General features: G+C 39.2%; 1 protein-coding gene across 8 annotated transcripts in view; it reads right to left on the bottom strand.

Annotated features, from left to right (window-relative positions):
• Window positions 1-20,614, bottom strand: part of MTMR2 (myotubularin related protein 2) — a 93,782-nt gene that overhangs the window by 16,302 nt on the left and 56,866 nt on the right. For 4 of the 8 annotated variants that reach the window (XM_036324628.1, XM_036324625.1, XM_036324621.1 and 1 more), the window contains 8 exons: window positions 16,101-16,139; window positions 15,762-15,856; window positions 15,508-15,618; window positions 12,992-13,093; window positions 11,161-11,244; window positions 8,227-8,376; window positions 7,319-7,507; window positions 1,801-1,986 (listed from right to left, as the gene is read on the bottom strand). In XM_036324628.1, the coding sequence (XP_036180521.1) occupies window positions 1,801-1,986; window positions 7,319-7,507; window positions 8,227-8,376; window positions 11,161-11,244; window positions 12,992-13,093; window positions 15,508-15,618; window positions 15,762-15,856; window positions 16,101-16,139 (956 nt within the window). The remainder of the gene's footprint in view (window positions 1-1,800; window positions 1,987-7,318; window positions 7,508-8,226; window positions 8,377-11,160; window positions 11,245-12,991; window positions 13,094-15,507; window positions 15,619-15,761; window positions 15,857-16,100; window positions 16,140-20,614) is intronic. The other 4 variants (XM_036324622.1, XM_036324624.1, XM_036324627.1 and 1 more) reach the window with 2 other exon arrangements.

Genomic DNA, 20,614 nt, shown 5'->3' with positions numbered 1-20,614 from the left:
TGGTTACCTGAGCCTCGGGCGGCCCTGGGCAGCTGGGTAGCCGACATCTGAGACTTGCCTGCACCTCGGCCTGGCCCTGGGCGGCATGAGGACTAAGGAGACTGGGGCACTCCAGATGTAGGTGCACGGAGCGACCGGCCCACCTGGGGGGGCGGGCCTGGCCTTGCCACAAGCCTGCCACCCTGGTGGGGCTGTGGGGACTGAGCGCTGCCATCTTTGAGGGTGGGGCAATTAGCATATTCCCTCCTTATTGGCTGTGGGCACCGCCATCTTTGAGGGCAGGGCAGTCAATTAGCATATTCCATCCTTATTGGCTGTGGGCGCCGCCATCTTTATGATAGATGGGGGTCAATTAGCATATTCCCTCTTCATTAGATAGGATAAACATTTATGGGGCCCCTCACTATGTGGCAGGCACTGTTCTAGGTGCTGGAGATAAAGCAGTGAACAGAAGAGAGTATTGGCTTAATGAAGTTTCTGTAATGGCTGGTGAGGCCAGCCAGATGCAAATAAATAAGGAAATACATACTGTGTCAGAGGGAGGTAAGTGGAAAAACACCACACAGTTCTAGGGGGTTCTGGCAGAACTGTCACTTTGTACGTAGTAGTTGGGAAAGCCTCTTTGGGAAGGTGACATTTGAGCAAGGATCTGAGAAAGTGAGGATAAGCCTTGCAGGTGAGAGGACTGGGGAGGAGAAGGTCGTGCAGGCACAACTGCACCTCTTGTGCCTCTAAGGAAACTTGTTTCTGGTACAGGCAGCCTTTTGGAGAGAATGTTACACCTGCTATGAAATGGAATTTACAGAAGTGAAAGGGATGATGTATGTTAGCTCTAAATCAATCTTATGGGTTCCTACTTACACATCAAGCAACAAATAGATGGGCCACAGGAACCTATTCTCTAGCTACATTCAAGCTTCTAGAAAAGAATAAAAAATAAATAGTCTATAATTCTCATTAAATTAGCCTTCTCTTCTATTTGTCTGAATTTCAGAGATTTTGATGTGAGTATAAGTCTGCTCCTACTTATGAAAAATTTCATTTCCCTTTATTTTATAATATTAATAATATATGAGGCTATAAAAATATTTTGGTAAGCTATGTTATTGAAATTCAGACCATATCTGAAAAAAATATACAACTCTATTTAATAACAGTTGGTGCTTCACACATTATATTAACATTTCAGGAAAATCAGCATTCACAATGGTAGTCTCTAAATAACTTAGCATTCAAAGGGTATCCTTCACTCAGCTTCTTCACCTCACTCCCCTGACCAGCATGATCATCACTTCACAAGCCACGCAACAAGCATTTCCTGGGTGCCTGCTGCTCACAGATAGTGCTGCCCTAGCTCCTGAGGGGAAAAAAATATGATCACCATCTATCCAGCCCTGATCTCCCCTGAGTTGACACACAAAAGTAATTAAATGAAGTGCGACGTAGGACTGATTAAACGGAAAGAAAAAATAAAGTGAAAACTTCAGAGAAACTGGAAACAGCAATCTGGTAAGACTTCCAGAATAAGTGAAATATGAACGGGGACCTGAAGGATGGGGAGAATTCAGACTGGATGGGGAAGAAAGTGAAAGAAGTTCCAACAGACCCAAATGCACAATATGGGAAACTAATTCATTCAAGCACCAAAACTTAGAAGTTCAATTATCAAAGCAGGTATCAACTTTGCACTGCTGAGCAAGGTACCTTCGTCTTCATCTCAGCGGTAAGAGCCAATATAGAAAGGGGCAGAGAAAGCCCTTGTTTGGCACCCTTTCTGTAACAGGATAGGAAACAGCCCACCTTAATATGCTCTAGCCAGTGAGTAGATTCCAAGTTAGACAGCCAGTGGGTCTCCTCGATGTTGGGGTACACGATCTCCTTGAGTTTTCGCAAGGATTCTCTCATAACATGAATATTGTGGATATCTAGAAAAACTAATTCTGTATTCTGATAGGCATCTTCACTTTCATAACCTCCACCCTTTGCCTGGAAACAAAGCACACACCACAGAAATGAAAAATGAACGCACATCCATAATATATTGACACCCATGAAAAAGTGCCATAAAATATCAAATAGCATAAAAGAGAATACTTACTACTGATGAAAAGGACACCTCACAGGAAAATATGGACGATGCAGGGCTGCTTAACACCACTCTACTCGCTACCCCAAGTTTTCTTATAAAACAATATACACTCTCACCCTGACTTCCTTATATGGCTGTTATAAAAATTAAATGTGTAACATATGTGAAGGTGCTTACACATTTTATTTATTTATTTTATTTTATTTTTTTTTTTTAAATACATTTTATTGATTTTTTACAGAGAGGAAGGGAGAGGGATAGAGAGCCAGAAACATCGATGAGAGAGAAACATCAATCAGCTGCCTCCTGCACACTCCCTACTGGGTATGTGCCCGCAACCAAGGTACATGCCCTTGACCGGAATCGAACCTGGGACCTTTCAGTCCACAGGCCGACGCTCTATCCACTGAGCCAAACCGGTTCTGGCAACATTTTAAAGCAATAAATTTACCTACCCATATTTCAAGTCCTTATGCAAACAATTTCTTACAGAAGACTGAAATCACCAGACCAGTAAATTCCTTGTGCAGGAATTATGTCTACTTTACCACTGGCTCATGCTTCCTCACCTTATTCTAATCTAATATTTACAAAAGACTTTGCAATCATAAGGACTTGTTTTTATTTTAGCCACATAATTTTTTTAAGTAAAAAGGCAGAATAAGTATAAAAGCACAAATACTATAGTGCATTACTATTACTATTCTCAGAGACTTAAATCTACATCTACAGAACAGATGGGAAATACCTGCTTTGAATTAAACTGTGGCTGAAAAGGAGAATAATTTTTCTGGATTAATCTTTATTTTATGAATAAAATAATTCTTCTATCTCCTACTTATCTTAGGTATAAAAATCACACTTCTTAGAGCACTAATTAGGAAAAATTGGAAAAATAATGAAGAGTCACTGCAATTATACACGTGTCTCTCATGTTGATGTTTCTCTCTCCCCCTCTCCCTCCTCCCTTCCAGTCTCTAAAATAAATAAATAAATAAATCAACAGGAAAAATATTCTCCCATGAGGATTAACTAAGAAACAAACCAAAAAATAAAATAAAAGGAAAAAAAGACTGAGGCAAAGAAAGACTAAATTAAGAGATACTTAAAAGACATATCCAACGCAATATTTAAAAAGGTAAAGACTAACCTACAGTGTCTAGGTATGTACACTGCTGTAATAAAAGTAGAAAGAAATGCAAGATGGTATTAAGTGAATTTGATTGGTTTAGGGCAGCAGTCGCCAACCTTTTGGACCTCACGAACCACCAGTGGTCCACGGACTACTGGTTGGCAACCGCTGCTCCAAAGGTATCCTTAAACCAGTGGTCTCCAACCTTTCGGACCTCATGGACCACCAGTGGTCCACGGACTACCGACTGGCCATTGCTGGTGCAGGGCACACGTGGAAGACATAGTGGCTGACAAGGTGGGTTTTTTTGTTTATTAATCCTCACCCAAGGATATTTTTTCCATTGATTTTTAGACAGAGTGGAAGGGAGGGGAGACAGAGAAAGAGAAACATCAATGTGAGAAAGACACACAGGTTGGTTGCCTCCCACACATGCCCCGACTTCAAAACCAGGGAACAATGAACCTGCAACCCAGGTATGTGCTCTTGACTGGGAATTGAACCCTCAATCCTTTAGTGCCGGCCAGGGATTGTTTATGTTTTTTATTTTTATGTATTGATTTCAAAGAGAGAAAGAAATCAATTTTTGTTGTTTCACTTATTTATGAATTCATTGGCTGATTCTTGTATGTGCCCTGACCCAGGATCTATAACCCACAACCCTGGCATATCGGGACAATGCTCTAACCAACTGAGCTACCTGGCCAGAGCATGGCTAGCAAAGTTTTATTTATTTTTATTTATTTTTATTTAAATATTTTATTGATTTTTACAGAGAAGAAGGAAGAGGGATAGAGAGTTAGAAACATCGATGAGAGAGAAACATGGATCAGCTGCCTCCTGCACACTCCCCACTGGGGATGTGCCCGCAACAAAGGTGCATGCCCTTGACCGGAATCAAACCTGGGACCCTTCAATCCGCAGGCTGAGGCTCTATCCACTGAGCCAAACCAGTTAGGGCATTATTTATTTTTTAATGTATATTTTTGATTTCAGTGAGGAAGGGAGAGAGAGAGAGATAGAAACATCAATGATGAGAAAGAATCATTGATTGGATGTCTCCTGCATATCCCCCACAGTGATCAAGCCTGCAACCCAGGCATGTGCCCAGACCGGGAATCAAACCATGACTTCCTGGTTCATATGTCATGCTCAACCACTGAGCCACACCAGCCGGGCCCAGCAGAGTTTTAATTCTTTACATTGGCAAGAGCATTTATCATATTCATATCGATTTTTCTTACTATGCAGGCAAAAAAAAAAGTTGTTCCAACAAGGATATATACTTTTGCAAAAAGGGGGATAAGTGGGGGAGTTTGGTGAAGGTGGTGAAAAGGTACAAACTTCTAGTTATAAGATGAATAAGTTTTGGAGATCTAATGTACAGCATGGTGATTACAGTTAATACTTTACAGTATATGTGAAAGTTGCTAAGAGAGTAGATCTTAAGAGTTCACATCATAAGGAAAAAAAAAAGTTGTAACTATGTCAGATGATAGATGTTAAACTGGAATTATTGTGATAATCATTTCTTAATATATACATATATGAAATCATTACATTGTATGCCTTAAACTTTTACAATGTTAAATGTCAATTATATCTCAATACTAGAGGCCTGGTGCACAAAAATTCGTGCACTCAGCGGGGGGTGGGGGTCCTCAGCCCAGCCTGTGCCCTCTCGCAGTCTGGGACCCCTCGGGGGATGTCCACCAGCTGGCTTAGGCCCGCTCCCTAGGGGATCGGCCTAAGCTGGCAGTCAGACATCCCTCTGGCAGCCCGGGAGCCCTCGGTGGATGTCTACTTGCCAGCGGGGAGCAGGCCTAAGCTTCAGTCGGACATCCTTAGTGCTGCTGAGGAGGCAGGAGAGGCTCCTGCCACCACCAGTGCACTCGCAGCAATCAGCCTGGCTTGTGGCTGAGCAGAGCTCCCTCTGTGGGAGCACCCTGACCACCAGGGGGCAGCTCCTGCGTTGAGCGTCTGTCCCCTGGTGGTCAGTGCATGTCAGAGTGACCAGTCATTCTGACGTTGGGGTCAATTTGCATATTATCCTTTTATTATATAGGACTAGAGGGCCAGTGCACGAAATCCGTGCATGGGGCGGGGGGGTCCCTCAACCCGCCTGCACCCTCTCCAATCTGGAACCCCTCGGGGGATGTCCGACTGCTGGTTTAGGCCCAATCCCTGTGGGAACCTGGGACCCTGTAGGATCGGGCCTAAACCAGCAGTCAGACATCCCTCTCACAATCTGGGACCGCTAGCTCCTAGCTGCTCTCCTGCCTGCCTGCCTGATCACCCCTAACCACCTCTGCCTGCCTGCCTGATCGCTGCCTAACTGCCCTCCCCTGCCGACCTGATCACCCCCAACTGTCCTCTCCTGACGGGCTGATCGCCCCTAACTGCTTGCTCCCCCACACCAACCTGATCTTGCCCCTAACTGCTTGCTCCCCCGCACCGGCCTGATCTCACCCCTAACTGCTTGCTCCCCCGCACCAGCATGATCTCCCCAACCGCCTCTGCCTCTGCTCCACCACCATGGCTTTGTCCAGAAGGAAGTCGGACGTCAGAAGATGTCTGGTCGATCCAGTCTAATTAGCATATTACCCTTTTATTAGTATAGATAGTGTGGAGCAGGGGAGACATCAAGTTAGTAAACTGGATCGACCATTCTGAAGAATATTTGCAATATGAAAATGTTAAAAAATATGCATATTTTAAATTTTAATATAGTAACTGTATATCTAGAAAACTATTTTAAGGAAATCAAAGATGCTAACAAAATATATCTATTTCAGCTATAGTTAAAATAGTAAATACTTAAATGCCCAATATTAGAAGAATGATTAAATTAATGATAATACACCTACATGATGAGTACTATTACTTTTCAAGAATATTTCATGAAAAGAAATGGTTCTTATAATACAATGGTAAGAGAAAAAAACAATGAAACAAAATAACCAACACTTCAATGAATGGAAAAAATAGTGAAGGAAAATATAAATCTTAGTGACTATATGCGATTATCTTTTCTATTCCTTCCTAATTTTTTATACTGTCTACTATGTATTTTGTAATGTAATAGATGAAATGTTATAGATGAATGTTTACTGTCATAGAAAGATACAGTGTCAATTTTTTTAAGTTACAATTATCCCATTCTGTTTCAGATATATGAGTGTATGCATACATACACATAGGTCTGGAAGTAGAAGCACAATTTAATTATGGTTCTCTCCTAGTTACAGGATTAAGGGTGGTTTTAAATATTTTCTTTTTTATTTTCTCATCTGCATTAGGTAATTTTCTGTAATACATATACATTGCTTAGTGGGGATTTAAAAAGAGAAGTACCTTTTTAAAGCTAAGTTATATCTCTTCTCTCACCTTTTCCTATAGTAGATTTTGTCAACTGAACCAGACTTTCTATTTCCACAGTGTAAATCTTTTTTTTAAAAAATGTATTTTCTTGTTTAAAGTATTACAAACAGTACATAAGTCTCCTTTTTTCCCCCATTGACCTTCCCCTGGCCTCCCTTACCCCACCCTTACCCCACCCCCCAGTATCTTGTGTCCATTGGTTATGCTTATATGCATGCATATAAGCCACAATGCAAATTTTTATTCTATAGCAGCAATCAGGACTCCTCCTCCAGCTAACTGCAAGTCTTCAGTGTGAACAGCTTGTACAGGGGCAGGGCTGTCAGGAGAGGGCACCGCTGGTCACTCAGAACACTGCTTCCTGATTCCTACAGCTGTGCTGGGCAGACCTGACTCGGGCATGAACTCAGGTGCGTTTGGAGGATGGAGAATGAATGATTCTTCCTGAACACCTACCTCTATGTAAGTACAGTGTTCTGCACTATTTTGTATTAGGTCCTGTTAGCTGTTGTTATTCTCATTTTACAGATGAACAATCAAGGTCTAAAATGATTAAATAATGAACTCAGAGTCATACCAGCAAGGGGAGCCAGGATCAGAATCTCCATCTTTATCACTGGAAAGCCTGAACTCTTTCTACTGCATTGTGGCTTCTGTCAAACTCAGCTGATTCGTGAAACTATAATATTAATTACTTACTTGAAAAGTAATCTCACCTTATTGGCAACAGCATTAACACTTGGCCGGGCATCGAATATAAAGATTTTATGAGATTGGGCATTAGAGTCCATGATGGCTTGAAGGTATTTCTCATCTTCTTTACTTCGCTTCCCACTCACTCCTACCATGGGCTGGCTGCATCGAGTGATTGTGGCCTGACTTTCAGGATGAATCCAGGATAAAACCTAAATGGGGGGAAATGGCAGCACACTCTTTATAAACTTGTCTGTTTATAATTCTCCTAAGAAAAAATTACTCTATAAAACTCTGCTTTCTGATTGGGTCCAAACCCTAGCCATGAAAAGATATATGGGGGCTGCTCTCAAATATCATCACCTTTCTTTCAAACCAACTCTGGGATGTGGAAAACTTGGTCTAATACTTTTATCAGATATTAACTTATAAAAGTCATTGATTATTGGGAAGTGTTGTCTCTACAAAACCTACCTTAAAAAGGGGCTAAGTCCCACTTTTAAAGTTTTATTACTATATCAGCAAACTGCCCACCTTATAAAATCTTGTGAATCTATGAATTTTGTACTTAAAATTATTTGAGCTGGTCTTTCTAGAACACAGTAATTCAAAATTTTGTAAAGTTTTCTTGTTTCTAGGATTTAAAGGAAAAGAGCATGTATCACCAAGAATGTGCAACAAAATAAAGAAATAGTGAAAATACAAAGAACCAACTTTGTTTTCAAGTTAAGAATCATGCAATTCTGTGCACCTAATACCCATGTCACACTCTTCAGACATTTCTTTAATAAGCTTTTACCCCATTTTTGGTTTATTAAATAATTCATTTTCTAATATCGCCATAAACACCTTTAGCTATAGCTATTTTTATCCTGCATCCATTCTCCAAGTCCTTAATCTCAGTACAAAAGCATCACAGCTTCATACTCACTGGGATTCGGCCCCTTGATCTGAAGGATGCCACCCTCTTTAATTCTTCATCAGGAATACTTGCTGGCACAACCAAGAGGGCAGGGTATGTATCACAAAGATCATAGCGTTCATTTATCTTTGTTATTCTCCAGCTTTCATTTGGAATTCCCTGTATGTGAAAAAACATAAGACAAATTACCACCTAACTAAAATATAAGACAAGAAAACTGAAGTCATCCTATTCAATCTCTCTCATCTCCACTGTCCAGCTCTTAAGTTGTTGGAATAGTTCTGTTCTGCCTGTGGTGATCAGCCTATTAGGTTGAGAGATTCTAACAGTGATATACATTCTTTTTGACATTCGATTTTATGTTAATAGGTTAAGTACTGTTTGTGTGCTGGGTCTGTGCTAAGCATATCCAATGGGAAGGAAGCAAATGGTGGGACTGCAAATATTCCCTGTCTTTAAAAAGAACAGTATCATTCAATTTCACTGGGTTATTGATTTTACTGCCATTCACCTACACAAAGAAATTTGAGAGGGAAGACACCAAGTGTCCACCACAATGCTATATATACATTTACCGCTTCCATACGAAAGTTTTCACTCCTACATTATAGTACTAATGGAATACTTCTAATCTAAAACATATTAGAAAAGCAAGGATAACAGAAGGCAAAGCCAAAAAGAGTCAAGGGAAATACAACTTTTTTAAAAAATACACATCGATTATTAAGCTCTCATTGGGTCCTTCAATATTTTCTCTCTCTCTCTCTCTCTCTCTCTCTCTCTCTCTCTCTCTCTCTCTCTCTCTCTCTATATATATATATATATATATATATATATATATAAATAAATAAAACTAGGGTACTACTTCACCTACAGGATTGCTTATTAAGACCTTAAATTTTTTCACCCTCCATTCTACAGAAAAAAAAAGCCTTTATATTAAATGTTTGGAATTTAAAATATATATTTTTTTAAATTTTCTGACCTCTGACAACTCATATCATCACAGAAAAAAATAAAAGAAACCAAATTATAGTAAAAAATGTATTTATTGAGCACCTACTATGTGCAGGCACTATGCCAGCAGCCTCTTTATATACATACATACACAGTGAAAAAGGCACAGAAAATGTGCAGAGAATGCTATCATCTGCTTAAAAATGTAATATACATAGATACACAAGCTCTGCAGGCATAAAATCTCTGAACTGACATATGGAGAACCAGTAACAATATTTCCTGAAGGGAGAGGAACTGGGATGGCAAGGGGACAAGGTTGGCCTAGAAGATAACCAACCTACCTTTCAATATACCCTTTTGTACCTTCTGAATTTTATGTAGTGTGCAATTACCACTTTCAATATTTTTCAATTAAAAGAAGAATACTCTGATGCTTTATGTCTAATCTTAAGGTTTATATTAAGAGATTATCTTCATTTTCTTCCATAATATACATAAAATTATATATATATATATTTTATAAACTGAGCCTTCTAATTATAAATACAGTGTCTTTTCTGTTAAGACTTTAGCTGGGTTTACTCAGAGACAAATTAAGTATCTGTAGGAAAAAAGTCAACAAATTCATCTAGTAGGTCAAAAACCATAAGCATATATTTATTGCAGAGTTCAATGCTCTATTCTGACTGCCATGTTTCCAAAACTCATAATTCTCTTTATGGGAATAGCTGTTCATTTACTCTTTAACTTATTTTTTCTTTTTAATAATAATTTATTTCTTTTCGCTAGACATGGTTATTCTCATCTGCTTTCCAAAGTTCTATTTTGAATGCTACAATAACAGATAGCAATTTCTACCCAGATTCCCAAAGAATATTTTTACAATTATAAAGACATTTGTTAGATATGCTGGTTGCTTTCCAAGATTTGGGTTAGCAAAAATCTTATAATGTCCAGGTTTAGTTGACCCACTTATTCTGTATTCTGCTTCATATTTGTCAGCAGGTGGTTTTATAAAAGAACGAGGAATTTCAAATTATACTTGCCACATGTGATTAAATGATAAACTTTGTAATTAAAATGCAATGTTTGAAATCTAAATATGAAAATCACAGCTTAATGATTTTCATACCTGAATTCTAGAATAATTTGGATACCAAATCTAATGATTACCAAAAAGCAATCAATGTGTCTGCACTTAATTTCTCAAGATAGCACCATGAACATGTGGAAAGTTGAAAATAAAGCCTATTTTAGGTAGTGTTTATTTTTAAAAAAATTTATTTTATGTTTAAAGTATTACAAATAGTAGTACATATGTCTCCTTTTTTCCCCCATTTACCTTCCCTGGCCTTCCCCACTCCCTACACCCCCACCCCCTCCCGCCCGGGCACATGCTGTGAACAGGAACTCTTGGGAAGTGGTGTACTGAGGAAAAATAGGGAGAATGATATACTCACTATAACACAGATTTCAAGATTGGATTCAGCTATATCTCTTATTGTGGTAAATGAAATCACACTGATAAGCATTCAAATATTAAACCAACCCACCTTAGTCATGATACCAGATTTGATTTGTTAACATTTTACATAAGTGTGTAGCCTCGGTGAATATGTAAAACTTTCAAACTTTTAGGTGGAGCTACATTATAAACAGAACTATCTGAAATGTTTTCCGAATTAAATTACAGCATACCCAAAAGAGAAAAATTGAGTAAATAATGTTTAATGCTGTAAGCACATTAAAATTTAATGTATTTGCCTTTTTATTTTAAAAACTATTAAACATTTAAAAAAACAAATCGATTTATCTGTGAACTCTTAGATAAGTAAAGATTCATTAAAAATCACTGGCACAGTCTGAAGAGCAGTTTAAGGAACTGAAAGACACCCCTAAAGCATATATCTGTTTACTTCTTCCCATAAAATGTTGTAATAAAAAGAATATAGTATATTAAAATTGAAAGAAAAAAGTACATACCTGCCTTCTATATTCTAAAAGAGGGTCATATAGTTTCCATCCATTTTCAGGGAATACTTCTTTGTATTCAAAAGCAAAAAGAGGCTACAAAAAAGTAAACAGAGATAAGAGCTAAAAAGACAGTTAAGGAGATAATGAATCAGAAATGTATCCTCATCAAATCCAATGTTTTCATTTACTTCTCTGCCAGGATATTTGTATTGGCATCCTTTTTTTATATCGCTCTTTTAGCTTTATTTTAAAATTTTGAAAACGTATTGTTTTTTCATATTTTTCAAACATAGAAAAGCACAGGTCAACCACCAAGATTTACTAAATGTTAACATGTCACCATAATTCCTTCAGATATCATAAGCAGCTGTGTTAGGTTTACCTCTAAATAATGAGACATTTAATAAAAAAGGTGTCTTCTGATATAATTAATTAGTGTGACATCACAGATATCAGGAGTTAAGCAGCTTTGATGAAAAACACAAAAACTAGAGTACTATTTCCAAATTTTACTCCCTACTAGCTAAGCCCTTGAGTTAATTACTTACCTGCTCCTGGTTTCAACGTTAAAATTGGGATAAATACTATTGACCACCATAGGGCTACTCTGGAAGTTAAATTATCCTATATAATAAAATGCTAATATGCAAATTGACCGAATAGTGGAATGACTGGTGGAATGACTGGTCGCTACGACATGCACTGACCACCAGGGGGCAGACGCTCCATGCAAGAGCTGCCCTCCCCCACATGACTGGGGGCAGCTCCTGAGTTGAGTGTCCACCCCCTGAGAGGAAGGTGACCAGTGGCAGCGATCGGGGGGAGGAGCCAGCCAGCAGATGGCACCAGGCTGCCAGCCAAGGCGGGTGCCAGTAGGGGCCCCCAGATTGTCCCACCCAACAGTCGCCCCACAGATGGCCCTGCTCGCTAGCCAGACCTTGGGACCCTACCCTATATATTGGGAACAGTCTCTTAGATTTAAAAATTAAAACTTAGCAAGGCTACTCGCACTGAAAAAAAAACAGGATGACACAGTGATGACATGCACATTTTGTGGTCAGCCCTGATTCTGACACTTACGTGACAAAGCCAATTACTTAACTTCTCTCTGCTTCAGTTTTTCCACCCATAAGATGGGGAAAATAGTACTACTGCCTCAGAAGGATCATGTTATGTACTACTTTTTATAATCAGGGCAAAAAAATGTAACTACCCATACAATAGCAAGATGACTTTCACCTGTATGAAAAGTATTGTTACACTAGTGCATGCAAGCATTATGGATTGAGAGAGAGATGTCCGACTGCTATTTTAGGCCCGACATCCCCCAAGGGGTCCCGGATTACGAGAGGACGCAGGCCGGGCTGAGGGACCCCCATTCCTGCCCTCTTCCTCCCCCTCGCCCCCCGCATGAATTTCATGCATCAGGCCTCTAGTGTAACATAAATGAGGGAGCCTAACACTGTTTAATAGCACGTTGTAGGGACTCAGTTAAGTATCTACCTTCTTAAAGATGCTAAACTTAACTGTCAGCTCCCAATTAAAAAGGAGATTTCAAACCCTAATGAAGACTATATACTGCTCTTCATCATGGATACACTCTGGAAAGATCATATAATTATTGAATGTCAGTACCAAGAATGGACGTTGGAAATCAGCTAGTCCAGCTTCCTCACTTTACACTAAAAAATTTGTCCAAAAGATTATGCTAAAACCTTACACCCATCTGGTTGAATGGCAAAGCAGGATCATATAGAGATTCTAGATAGCCTAGACAAATTTCTTTATGCTACATCAATAATTATAATACAGTTTTTCCAAAGATAAGAAAACATCTTACCAGATTATTAGAGACAGGAAATGCATATTTCATTAGATTCTCAAATATGGATCTTCTCGTCCGCCCCTCAGGTTTATGAGCAAACCGTAAATTTCGAATATCCTAAAAAAGATTTAGGCTTCAAGTCATCTTTCATTGTTTGTTCACTTTTTATTTAATGAAAAGTTAGGTAACTTGGAACTATCTTGTAAAATATTAAGATCTGGTCCTGGCTGGGTAGTTCAGTTGGTTAGAGCATCATCCCAATCCCCAAGGTTGCAGGTTCCAGCCCCTGTCAGGGCACATACTAAAAGCAACCACTGAATACATGGGTGGATGGAACAACAAATCAATGTTTGTCTTTTTCTCTCTCTCCAAAGTAATTTTTTTTAATCCTCACCCGAGGATATTTTTCCTATTGATTTTTTTAAGGAGAGTGAAAGGAAGGGGGAGTGGGGGGGAGAGAAATACTGATGTGACAGAAACATGAATTTGGTCACTTCCTCCACAAGCCAGCAACCAAGGTACGCACCCTTGACTGGGAACTGAACCCGTAACCCTTTGGTCCTTGAGCCAGCACTCTAAGCGCTGAGCAAATGGGCCAGGGCCAAAATCAATTTTCTTTAAAAAGCTTTAAAGAACTGGGAAGAGGAGGAGGGGGGAGGGGGATAGGCAGGGGAGGAGGAGGAGAAGGAAGAAAATGTTAAGATCTGTAAATGTGGGGCACAAAAATCATTCAGAGATCTTCTGAAGGTGGGGAAATTACAACACTTCACTGAGAAAAATAAAAAGGCAGAATTCAGAGGACAGAAAATTTACCACTGCTTATGGACTCAAGATAGGTCCATGAAAGTGGACACTGGAGATCAGAGATACTGTATTTGAAGCATAATGCTCTCCACTTTGTAAGTCTCCTGCTACTACACCGCTAGAACCAAACTCTGCCTAAACGTCTTTCTCCACTCCGTGTCCAAGTCCTTCAACCATCTACTGGCAGATCAACTCTGAACAGTTTGGTTGGTATCATCTGGGCACTATAGTTAGATCTAAAGACCAAGGTTCCCTTACATTATTTGTCTTCAATTCTTTGTCTTTTTTTAAATTTTTTTATTTCTTGATTTGAGAGAGAGAGACAGAGATAGAAACATCAATTTGTTGTTCCACTTATTTATGCATCATTGGTTGCTTCTTGTATGTACCCTGACTGGAAATCAAACCCACAGCCTCAGCGTATCAGCACAATGCTCTAACTGACTGAGCTACCTCAGCTAGTAAAAAATTTGGGATTAGAAATAATTTCAAGACTTCATTTTATTTAAGTGTTTTAATCTAGGCAGAACTCAAAATAGCTTTAATATACCGTTCTATAAAACCAAACACAAACATCACACTACAATGTACATGAAAAGATAGAACATTTTATTACAAATCTGACCTACAACTAGAATGTTAGCCCTACCATCCTATAAAACAAACATGTGCAGGAAGCTACGCTGATACCTTATTTTCTCTCAGTAAGTACCTTAACAACAGGAGAGATGTCCCTACGCACTGTGTTAACCGCAGAGCACTCTCTAACTACCACAGCAAAAGCCCTGTCAAATGTCTGGGCTTGTTAATGGTCTTGTCTATGAAAAAAACTGCACTTGAAATTATCAAGATTTCAGCCACCCTCATTCATTTTCTCTTGGTGTCTATGCTCTATTTACTATTACACTCCAGAGGAGTGACGAGGAGGCAGTGCGCTTGACCCAGGGTTGACAGTTATTACACTCTTAGAGCCATTCTGACTATAATGGAAAAGCAAAAAATAATTACTAAGTAATTACCTTTAATAATAGATTCACAAAGATTAGCATATGAAAGAATCTTAAAAGTTATGCATGTACTGTTGCTTTTACTTTCGGCACAGGCAGACCAGAAAAAAGGACAACAGTGATCCAGAACTGAGAGGAGCACTGATTAGGCCACAGTAAGCAGAACAGTGACCTGCAAAGTGGCATGTGGTGTTAAGTATCTGTGACTGAGCGCTAAAACTGTAACAATCCAAGTTTAGTTCAAGTATCAATACATTTAAAGAATGCAAGTTTGATACGAAAACAGGAAAGGTCTAAATATCAAGTTTTCCCCATGATTGTTTCAGAAAAATTATGAAAACTAGAAGGAGGAAAGACTGTTGATGATGAATGTATCATAACCAGTTTTTCCACTACAAAGTGCCATATCTTCACTGCTCAGATCCTTGTGTTTCCTAATATGTAAGTTTAAGGTAATAATGTCTATCATGCCTATTTCAGGATTTTTATGAGGCTCAACATGAAACAATGAATGTTAAAGTACATTTTATTGGGTCCAAAAGAATTCATGTCTAATTCATGATAGAGCAGCTTTTTATTACTCTTAAATGTTGTTTTCCTCTACGAGAATAACATTTCCAAGATCCATTAGATATTTGGTAACCAGTTTCTAAACACCAGTTCTAATTAATAGAAAGTTTTCCATACTAAATAAAACTGCATATATATTATGAAATTTACCTTGCACACAGTTTCTAATCCATAAGAATTTTCACCTCGACTAGAAGCACCACCAATTTTTTCCACTCTACTTATCACACCAAGAGAAGCATCTAAAACAAATGGGGGATCCTAAAGGAAGGAAAGAGAAAAACAAAACTTAGCAATGAATATTGTACAATTATAGCTGAGAAAAATTTTAATTAAAAATGATTAAAACTGTCTGCAAACAATACAGAAATGTACACATAAAAATCCAACCCAACAAGACTTACCTGTTCCATGCTTTTGAAATATAACCTGTAATTTGTGACAGTCAGAGTTCCTCGTACAGGAACAGTGAATGGACATATATAAGTTACATCTTTGGCTGAAAAGAGAAAGGTCCACAATTTACTATAGAGTATGCACTATTAAAAACTGCACTCTCATCTTTTCACAAGTAAAATTTAATAGAATTCTGACTGCTATTCTAACTTATGCTCAAAAATCACAGAATCAATGATTTAAAGTAAACACAGACACCAAATCCAAGCTTCCAAACATGCAGTAATCAGGGGAAGAAATCGAAAATAAATGTGAAGGACTTGAAGAAGCAGAGGGATGTCCCTTACCCTGAGACAGAACAGAAGGAAACAGAGAAGCCACTCCCCCTGTTGGATAGAATAGAGGTGGCAGTTGGAGCAGTGGGTGAAGGGGTGGTGGTAATGGTGGTTAACAGTAAATGTCTCATGTCACAGTCACCAATCATCTTATCATAGTTTCAACATCACTCTGCCAATCTGCTGGTCTTCTGGCCACAGTCTAGTCTGTCCACATATCTCTAAAAATACAATAGCTGAAACATATTATACCAAAAACTTCCGACCTGATTATATTTATGGGAAAGTATTGTAGGGGAGAAGTGCATATGAAATATAATCTCTTAGAAAAATAATAGTGTAATAAGAGGATATTATATTCCTGACCAAGCAACTGATGTCCAACTTTGTGGAGAAATAATCACAAGCAATGCTTTATTAAATGATGTATGACAAATCTATGCAGCATTAGGCTTTTAAAAACATGCATTACTTAACTCAGCTACCAACCAATACCTCAAAATAATATTTAATATGGTAAAATTCATAACGCCCAATACAAAGTTTTTTTATCTCTTAAAATATTCATAAATTCCTGCAATGTCACTATTGTAGCAATCAGCAAATAAAGAAATATCTTCACTGTGCCAAGGAAGTAGGGCACAATTAGGAGCAACAAATTCATAAGGACCACTCAAGCGGTTTCTGGGAAAACTTAGGGACATGAAATGCATTTAATAAGGTATTGCAACTTCCTGACTTTGCTTTTTAGTTATTACTTTGAAGAAATGACTGCTTTGTATGGAATTCATGATAGAGCAGCTTTTTATTATTCTTAAATGAGACTGATTTTTTCTTCTTTTTAAACTTTATTGTTGAAAATATTACAAATATCCCTCCTTTTTTACCCATTAATCCCTTCCACTCCTCTCCCGTCCTCTCCCCAGGATTCCCTGCACTATTGTTTGTCCATGGGCTATGCATATATACATTTAAGTTCTTTGTTTAATCTCTTTCCATCCTCCCTTCTGAAATACATTAGTCTGTTGCATGTTTCAATGTCTCTGAATGTTTTTTTCATCATTTTATTTTTATTAGATTCCACATATAAGTGATATCATGTGATACTTGTCTTTTTCTTTGACTTGTCTTTCCCTATTGCTTAGCATAATCCTCTCCAGGTCCCTCCATGCTGTCTCAAAGGGTAAGAGTGAAGTTTTTAGATGACTGGACAGGAAGGAAGTCATGATATGAGCATAACCAATGGACACAGATGGGGGTAGGGTGGGGTGAGGACATGCCCTGGGTGTTGGGGGCGACCAGGGAGAGGTCAATGGGGGAAAAAGGAGACTTATGTAATACATTAAACAATAAATAACTTAAATTTTTAAAAAATGTAAATGCCTGTGTGCTACAGGTCCTCTCTCTGTGCATTTGCCTACTCAGCTCAGGATCAAGAGACTAATCTAACCAACATTTCTAACATTTCAAAACAGTTCCTTTGGGAGTGTTCAAGTATGAGCAATATTTTTAAAAATCATTGTTTCCAATGAATGTCATTTAGAGGAAAACTTTTAAAATTAAACAAACCTATCATCATAGAAAGATACACAAACTTACCTTGCATACATTTTCTTAGCTTTATGAATTTTTACCTCAACCATGAAAACTTTATTTATAACATAAACTTTATTTATGTTAGTAAAATCATTTCTAGATTCCCTGCAGAGCCATTTTCTTACACAAGTAAATCAACCTTATTATTCTATATTCCAGAGAGGGACACGGGAGGTTGGCCAACCAGGAGGTAGGAGGGACCGCGGGAGGGCTCCAGGGCATGTCCGGCCGGTCTTGCTCAGTCCCAATACAGAGTATGTCCCTCCTTGTCTGATGCTTTTGTTACTCTTACCCCTTTATTCTAAAATTAGAGGCCCAGTGCACAAAATTCATGCCCTAGGGCAGGGGTGGGCAAACTTTTTGACTCGAGGGCCACAATGGGTTCTTAAACTGTACCGGAGGGCCGGAACAAAAACATGGATGGAGTGTTTGTGTGAACTAACATAAATTCAAAGTAAACATCATTACATAAAAGGGTACGGTCTTTTTTTTTTTTTAGTTTTATTCATTTCAAACTGGCCGGATCTGGCCCGTGGGCCGTAGTTTGCCCACGGCTGCCCTAGGGGGTAGGAGAGGTCCCTCAGCCCAGCCTGCACCCTCTCGCAGTCCATGAGCCCTGGGGGGATACAGTCGGACATCCTTAGCGCTATCATGGAGGCAGGAGAGGTTCCTGCCACTGCACTTACCAGCTGTGAGCCGGGCTTCTGGCTCAGCGGTGCTCCTCCTGTGGGAGCGCACTGACCACCAGGGGGCAGCTCCTGCTTCAGCATCTACCTCCTGGTAGTCAGTGCATGTCATAGTGACTGGTCGTTCCACTGTCTGGCCGAAACCGGCTCTCCAACATACCCCGAGGGGTCCTGGATTGCGAGAGGGCGCAGGCCAGGCCAAGGGACCCTACCGGTGCACGATCGGGGCCAGGAAGGGACACGGGAGGTTGGCCAGCCAGGAGGTAGGGGGGACTGCGGGAGGGCTCCAGGGCATGTCCGGCCCGTCTTGCTCAGTCCCAATCAGACAGACCTCAGCGGCAAGCTAACCTATTGGTCAGACCATTGACTGGTCGACCAACCAGTCAACTGTCTACCCCCTGATGGTTAGTGCACGTCATAGCAAGCGGTTGAGCGGCCTTAGCATATCATTAGCATATTATGCTTTGATTGGTTAAACGGACAATCAGACGACCGGATACGTAGCATATCATGAGATAATACACGTGAAAGTGCTTTCAAAATTAAAAGTATTATACAAGGATTTATTCCCATGTTACTATTATCATCAATAGGCTCTGTGTTGTTACGTCCACTTTACTCTTCCTCCTCAGGCTGGAGACAGCTAAGTCACTCTGAGAAAAGAGTTTACGTTCAGCAGGGCTTGTACCAAGTAAAAGGGAGACTGTGAGCAGGCACCTTTCCAGAGCAAATGACAGTAATAACAACCAGCACTGACAGCTTAGCACTTCAGAGTTTATAAAGTACTTTTCATCTGAGTACCTCCTCCTTCAATCTTCATAACAACCCTTAATACATTAAGCGCCCAGTCAGTCACCGGTGACTGACACTATACTTTCTGTCCAGAAGACAAAACAGGCTGGGTGCTTAATGTGTTAAATGTAAGACCTAGAATTAACTACAAGTTTTAGATGAGAATACCGGGGCTCAGAGAAGTAAAATAAAATGCCTAATGTTTCAGAACCAGTAACTGCTAAGATTAAGACTTGAATGCAGTTCCTCTGTCTACAAATTCAAATCTCTCTCCAACCACATCGTGCAAAGAGGCCACTAGAGTAGCATAGTCTGTCTCCTGTGTCAAAGGTTGCAACACTGCAGCCTAGGCCACCTCTACTGTTGACGTGCCCAAGCCACAGTATCTGAGCTTGCTACTTCCCTAAAGCATTCTGTTCATGTTCCTACCACTACTCTAGCTTTTAAAAAAACATATAAACTACAGACTGACATTAGACCAACTAAAAATCAAACATCTTTTCTACATAAATTAACATATTCAACATTACTCTAGCTTTGTACTTCAATGTATTAAATTTAATTTTTGCACAATATTCAAGTCTACATAGATGATTCTGAATCAGAATTATTTTATTTAGTATATTAGATATTCCTCTAAATCAGCAATACTAATACTGCCTAATCATACCAAAAGAGCTTAGGTTTACTAATCTCAAATTTTCACTGAGTTCACAGAGGAAGAATCCATAATAATTTCCAGGAGACAGACTATAATGGCCTTGAGAATAAATACCTATAAGGATAAAAAATAGATCCAAATAAATGTAATACATGACAACATGCAATCTGTACAGAAAGAGAGGCACAAAAGCGTGCTCTAGTACAGAGAAGAGGAAGTCCATTCAGCTGTGAGATCAGAGAAGGTTCAAGGAACACAGGCTTGTGAATTGTGCCCTAATGATGGGTAGGGATAATAAGACAGCACTCAATGCAGAGAAAAAACCTAATCCAATATGCAGAAGTGGGAAAGTAAAGTACCTATTTAAAGGTAAGTATATAGTGTGGTTCTCTGTAATTTATACTCTATCACACTTTTCACTCCTCGATTTCCTTCCCTGGTTCCTTTCCTACCATATGATTCCAAAACATTTACCGAGCTATGTTCTTGGCCCTCTTCTCACTCCATACACTCTCTGATTTATTTTCCTCCTCCCATTTTTCAACTAATATCCATGTTCTGATTATTTCAAAATATGGACTTCCAACCCTGATCTCTCTCCTAATCTCCTAAAATCTCTCTCCTAGATATCTCCACTGGAAGATTCTCATAGGCACCTGACATTAAATACACATAAATATGATACCAAGGGCTCATGAAAGCCAAGAGGAAAAGGTAAATTCAAGAAATTCTTAGAGATCAACTCCTCTGGATCTGGTAATTGATTGGATAGTAGAGTTCAGAAAAAAGAG

The sequence above is a fragment of the Myotis myotis genome, unplaced genomic scaffold (assembly GCF_014108235.1).
Source record: "Myotis myotis isolate mMyoMyo1 unplaced genomic scaffold, mMyoMyo1.p scaffold_m19_p_10, whole genome shotgun sequence".
In the NCBI taxonomy this organism is placed as follows: Eukaryota; Metazoa; Chordata; class Mammalia; order Chiroptera; family Vespertilionidae; genus Myotis; species Myotis myotis.
Note: the sequence above shows the minus strand (reverse complement) of the source record. Positions and strands in the feature narration are given on the sequence as shown.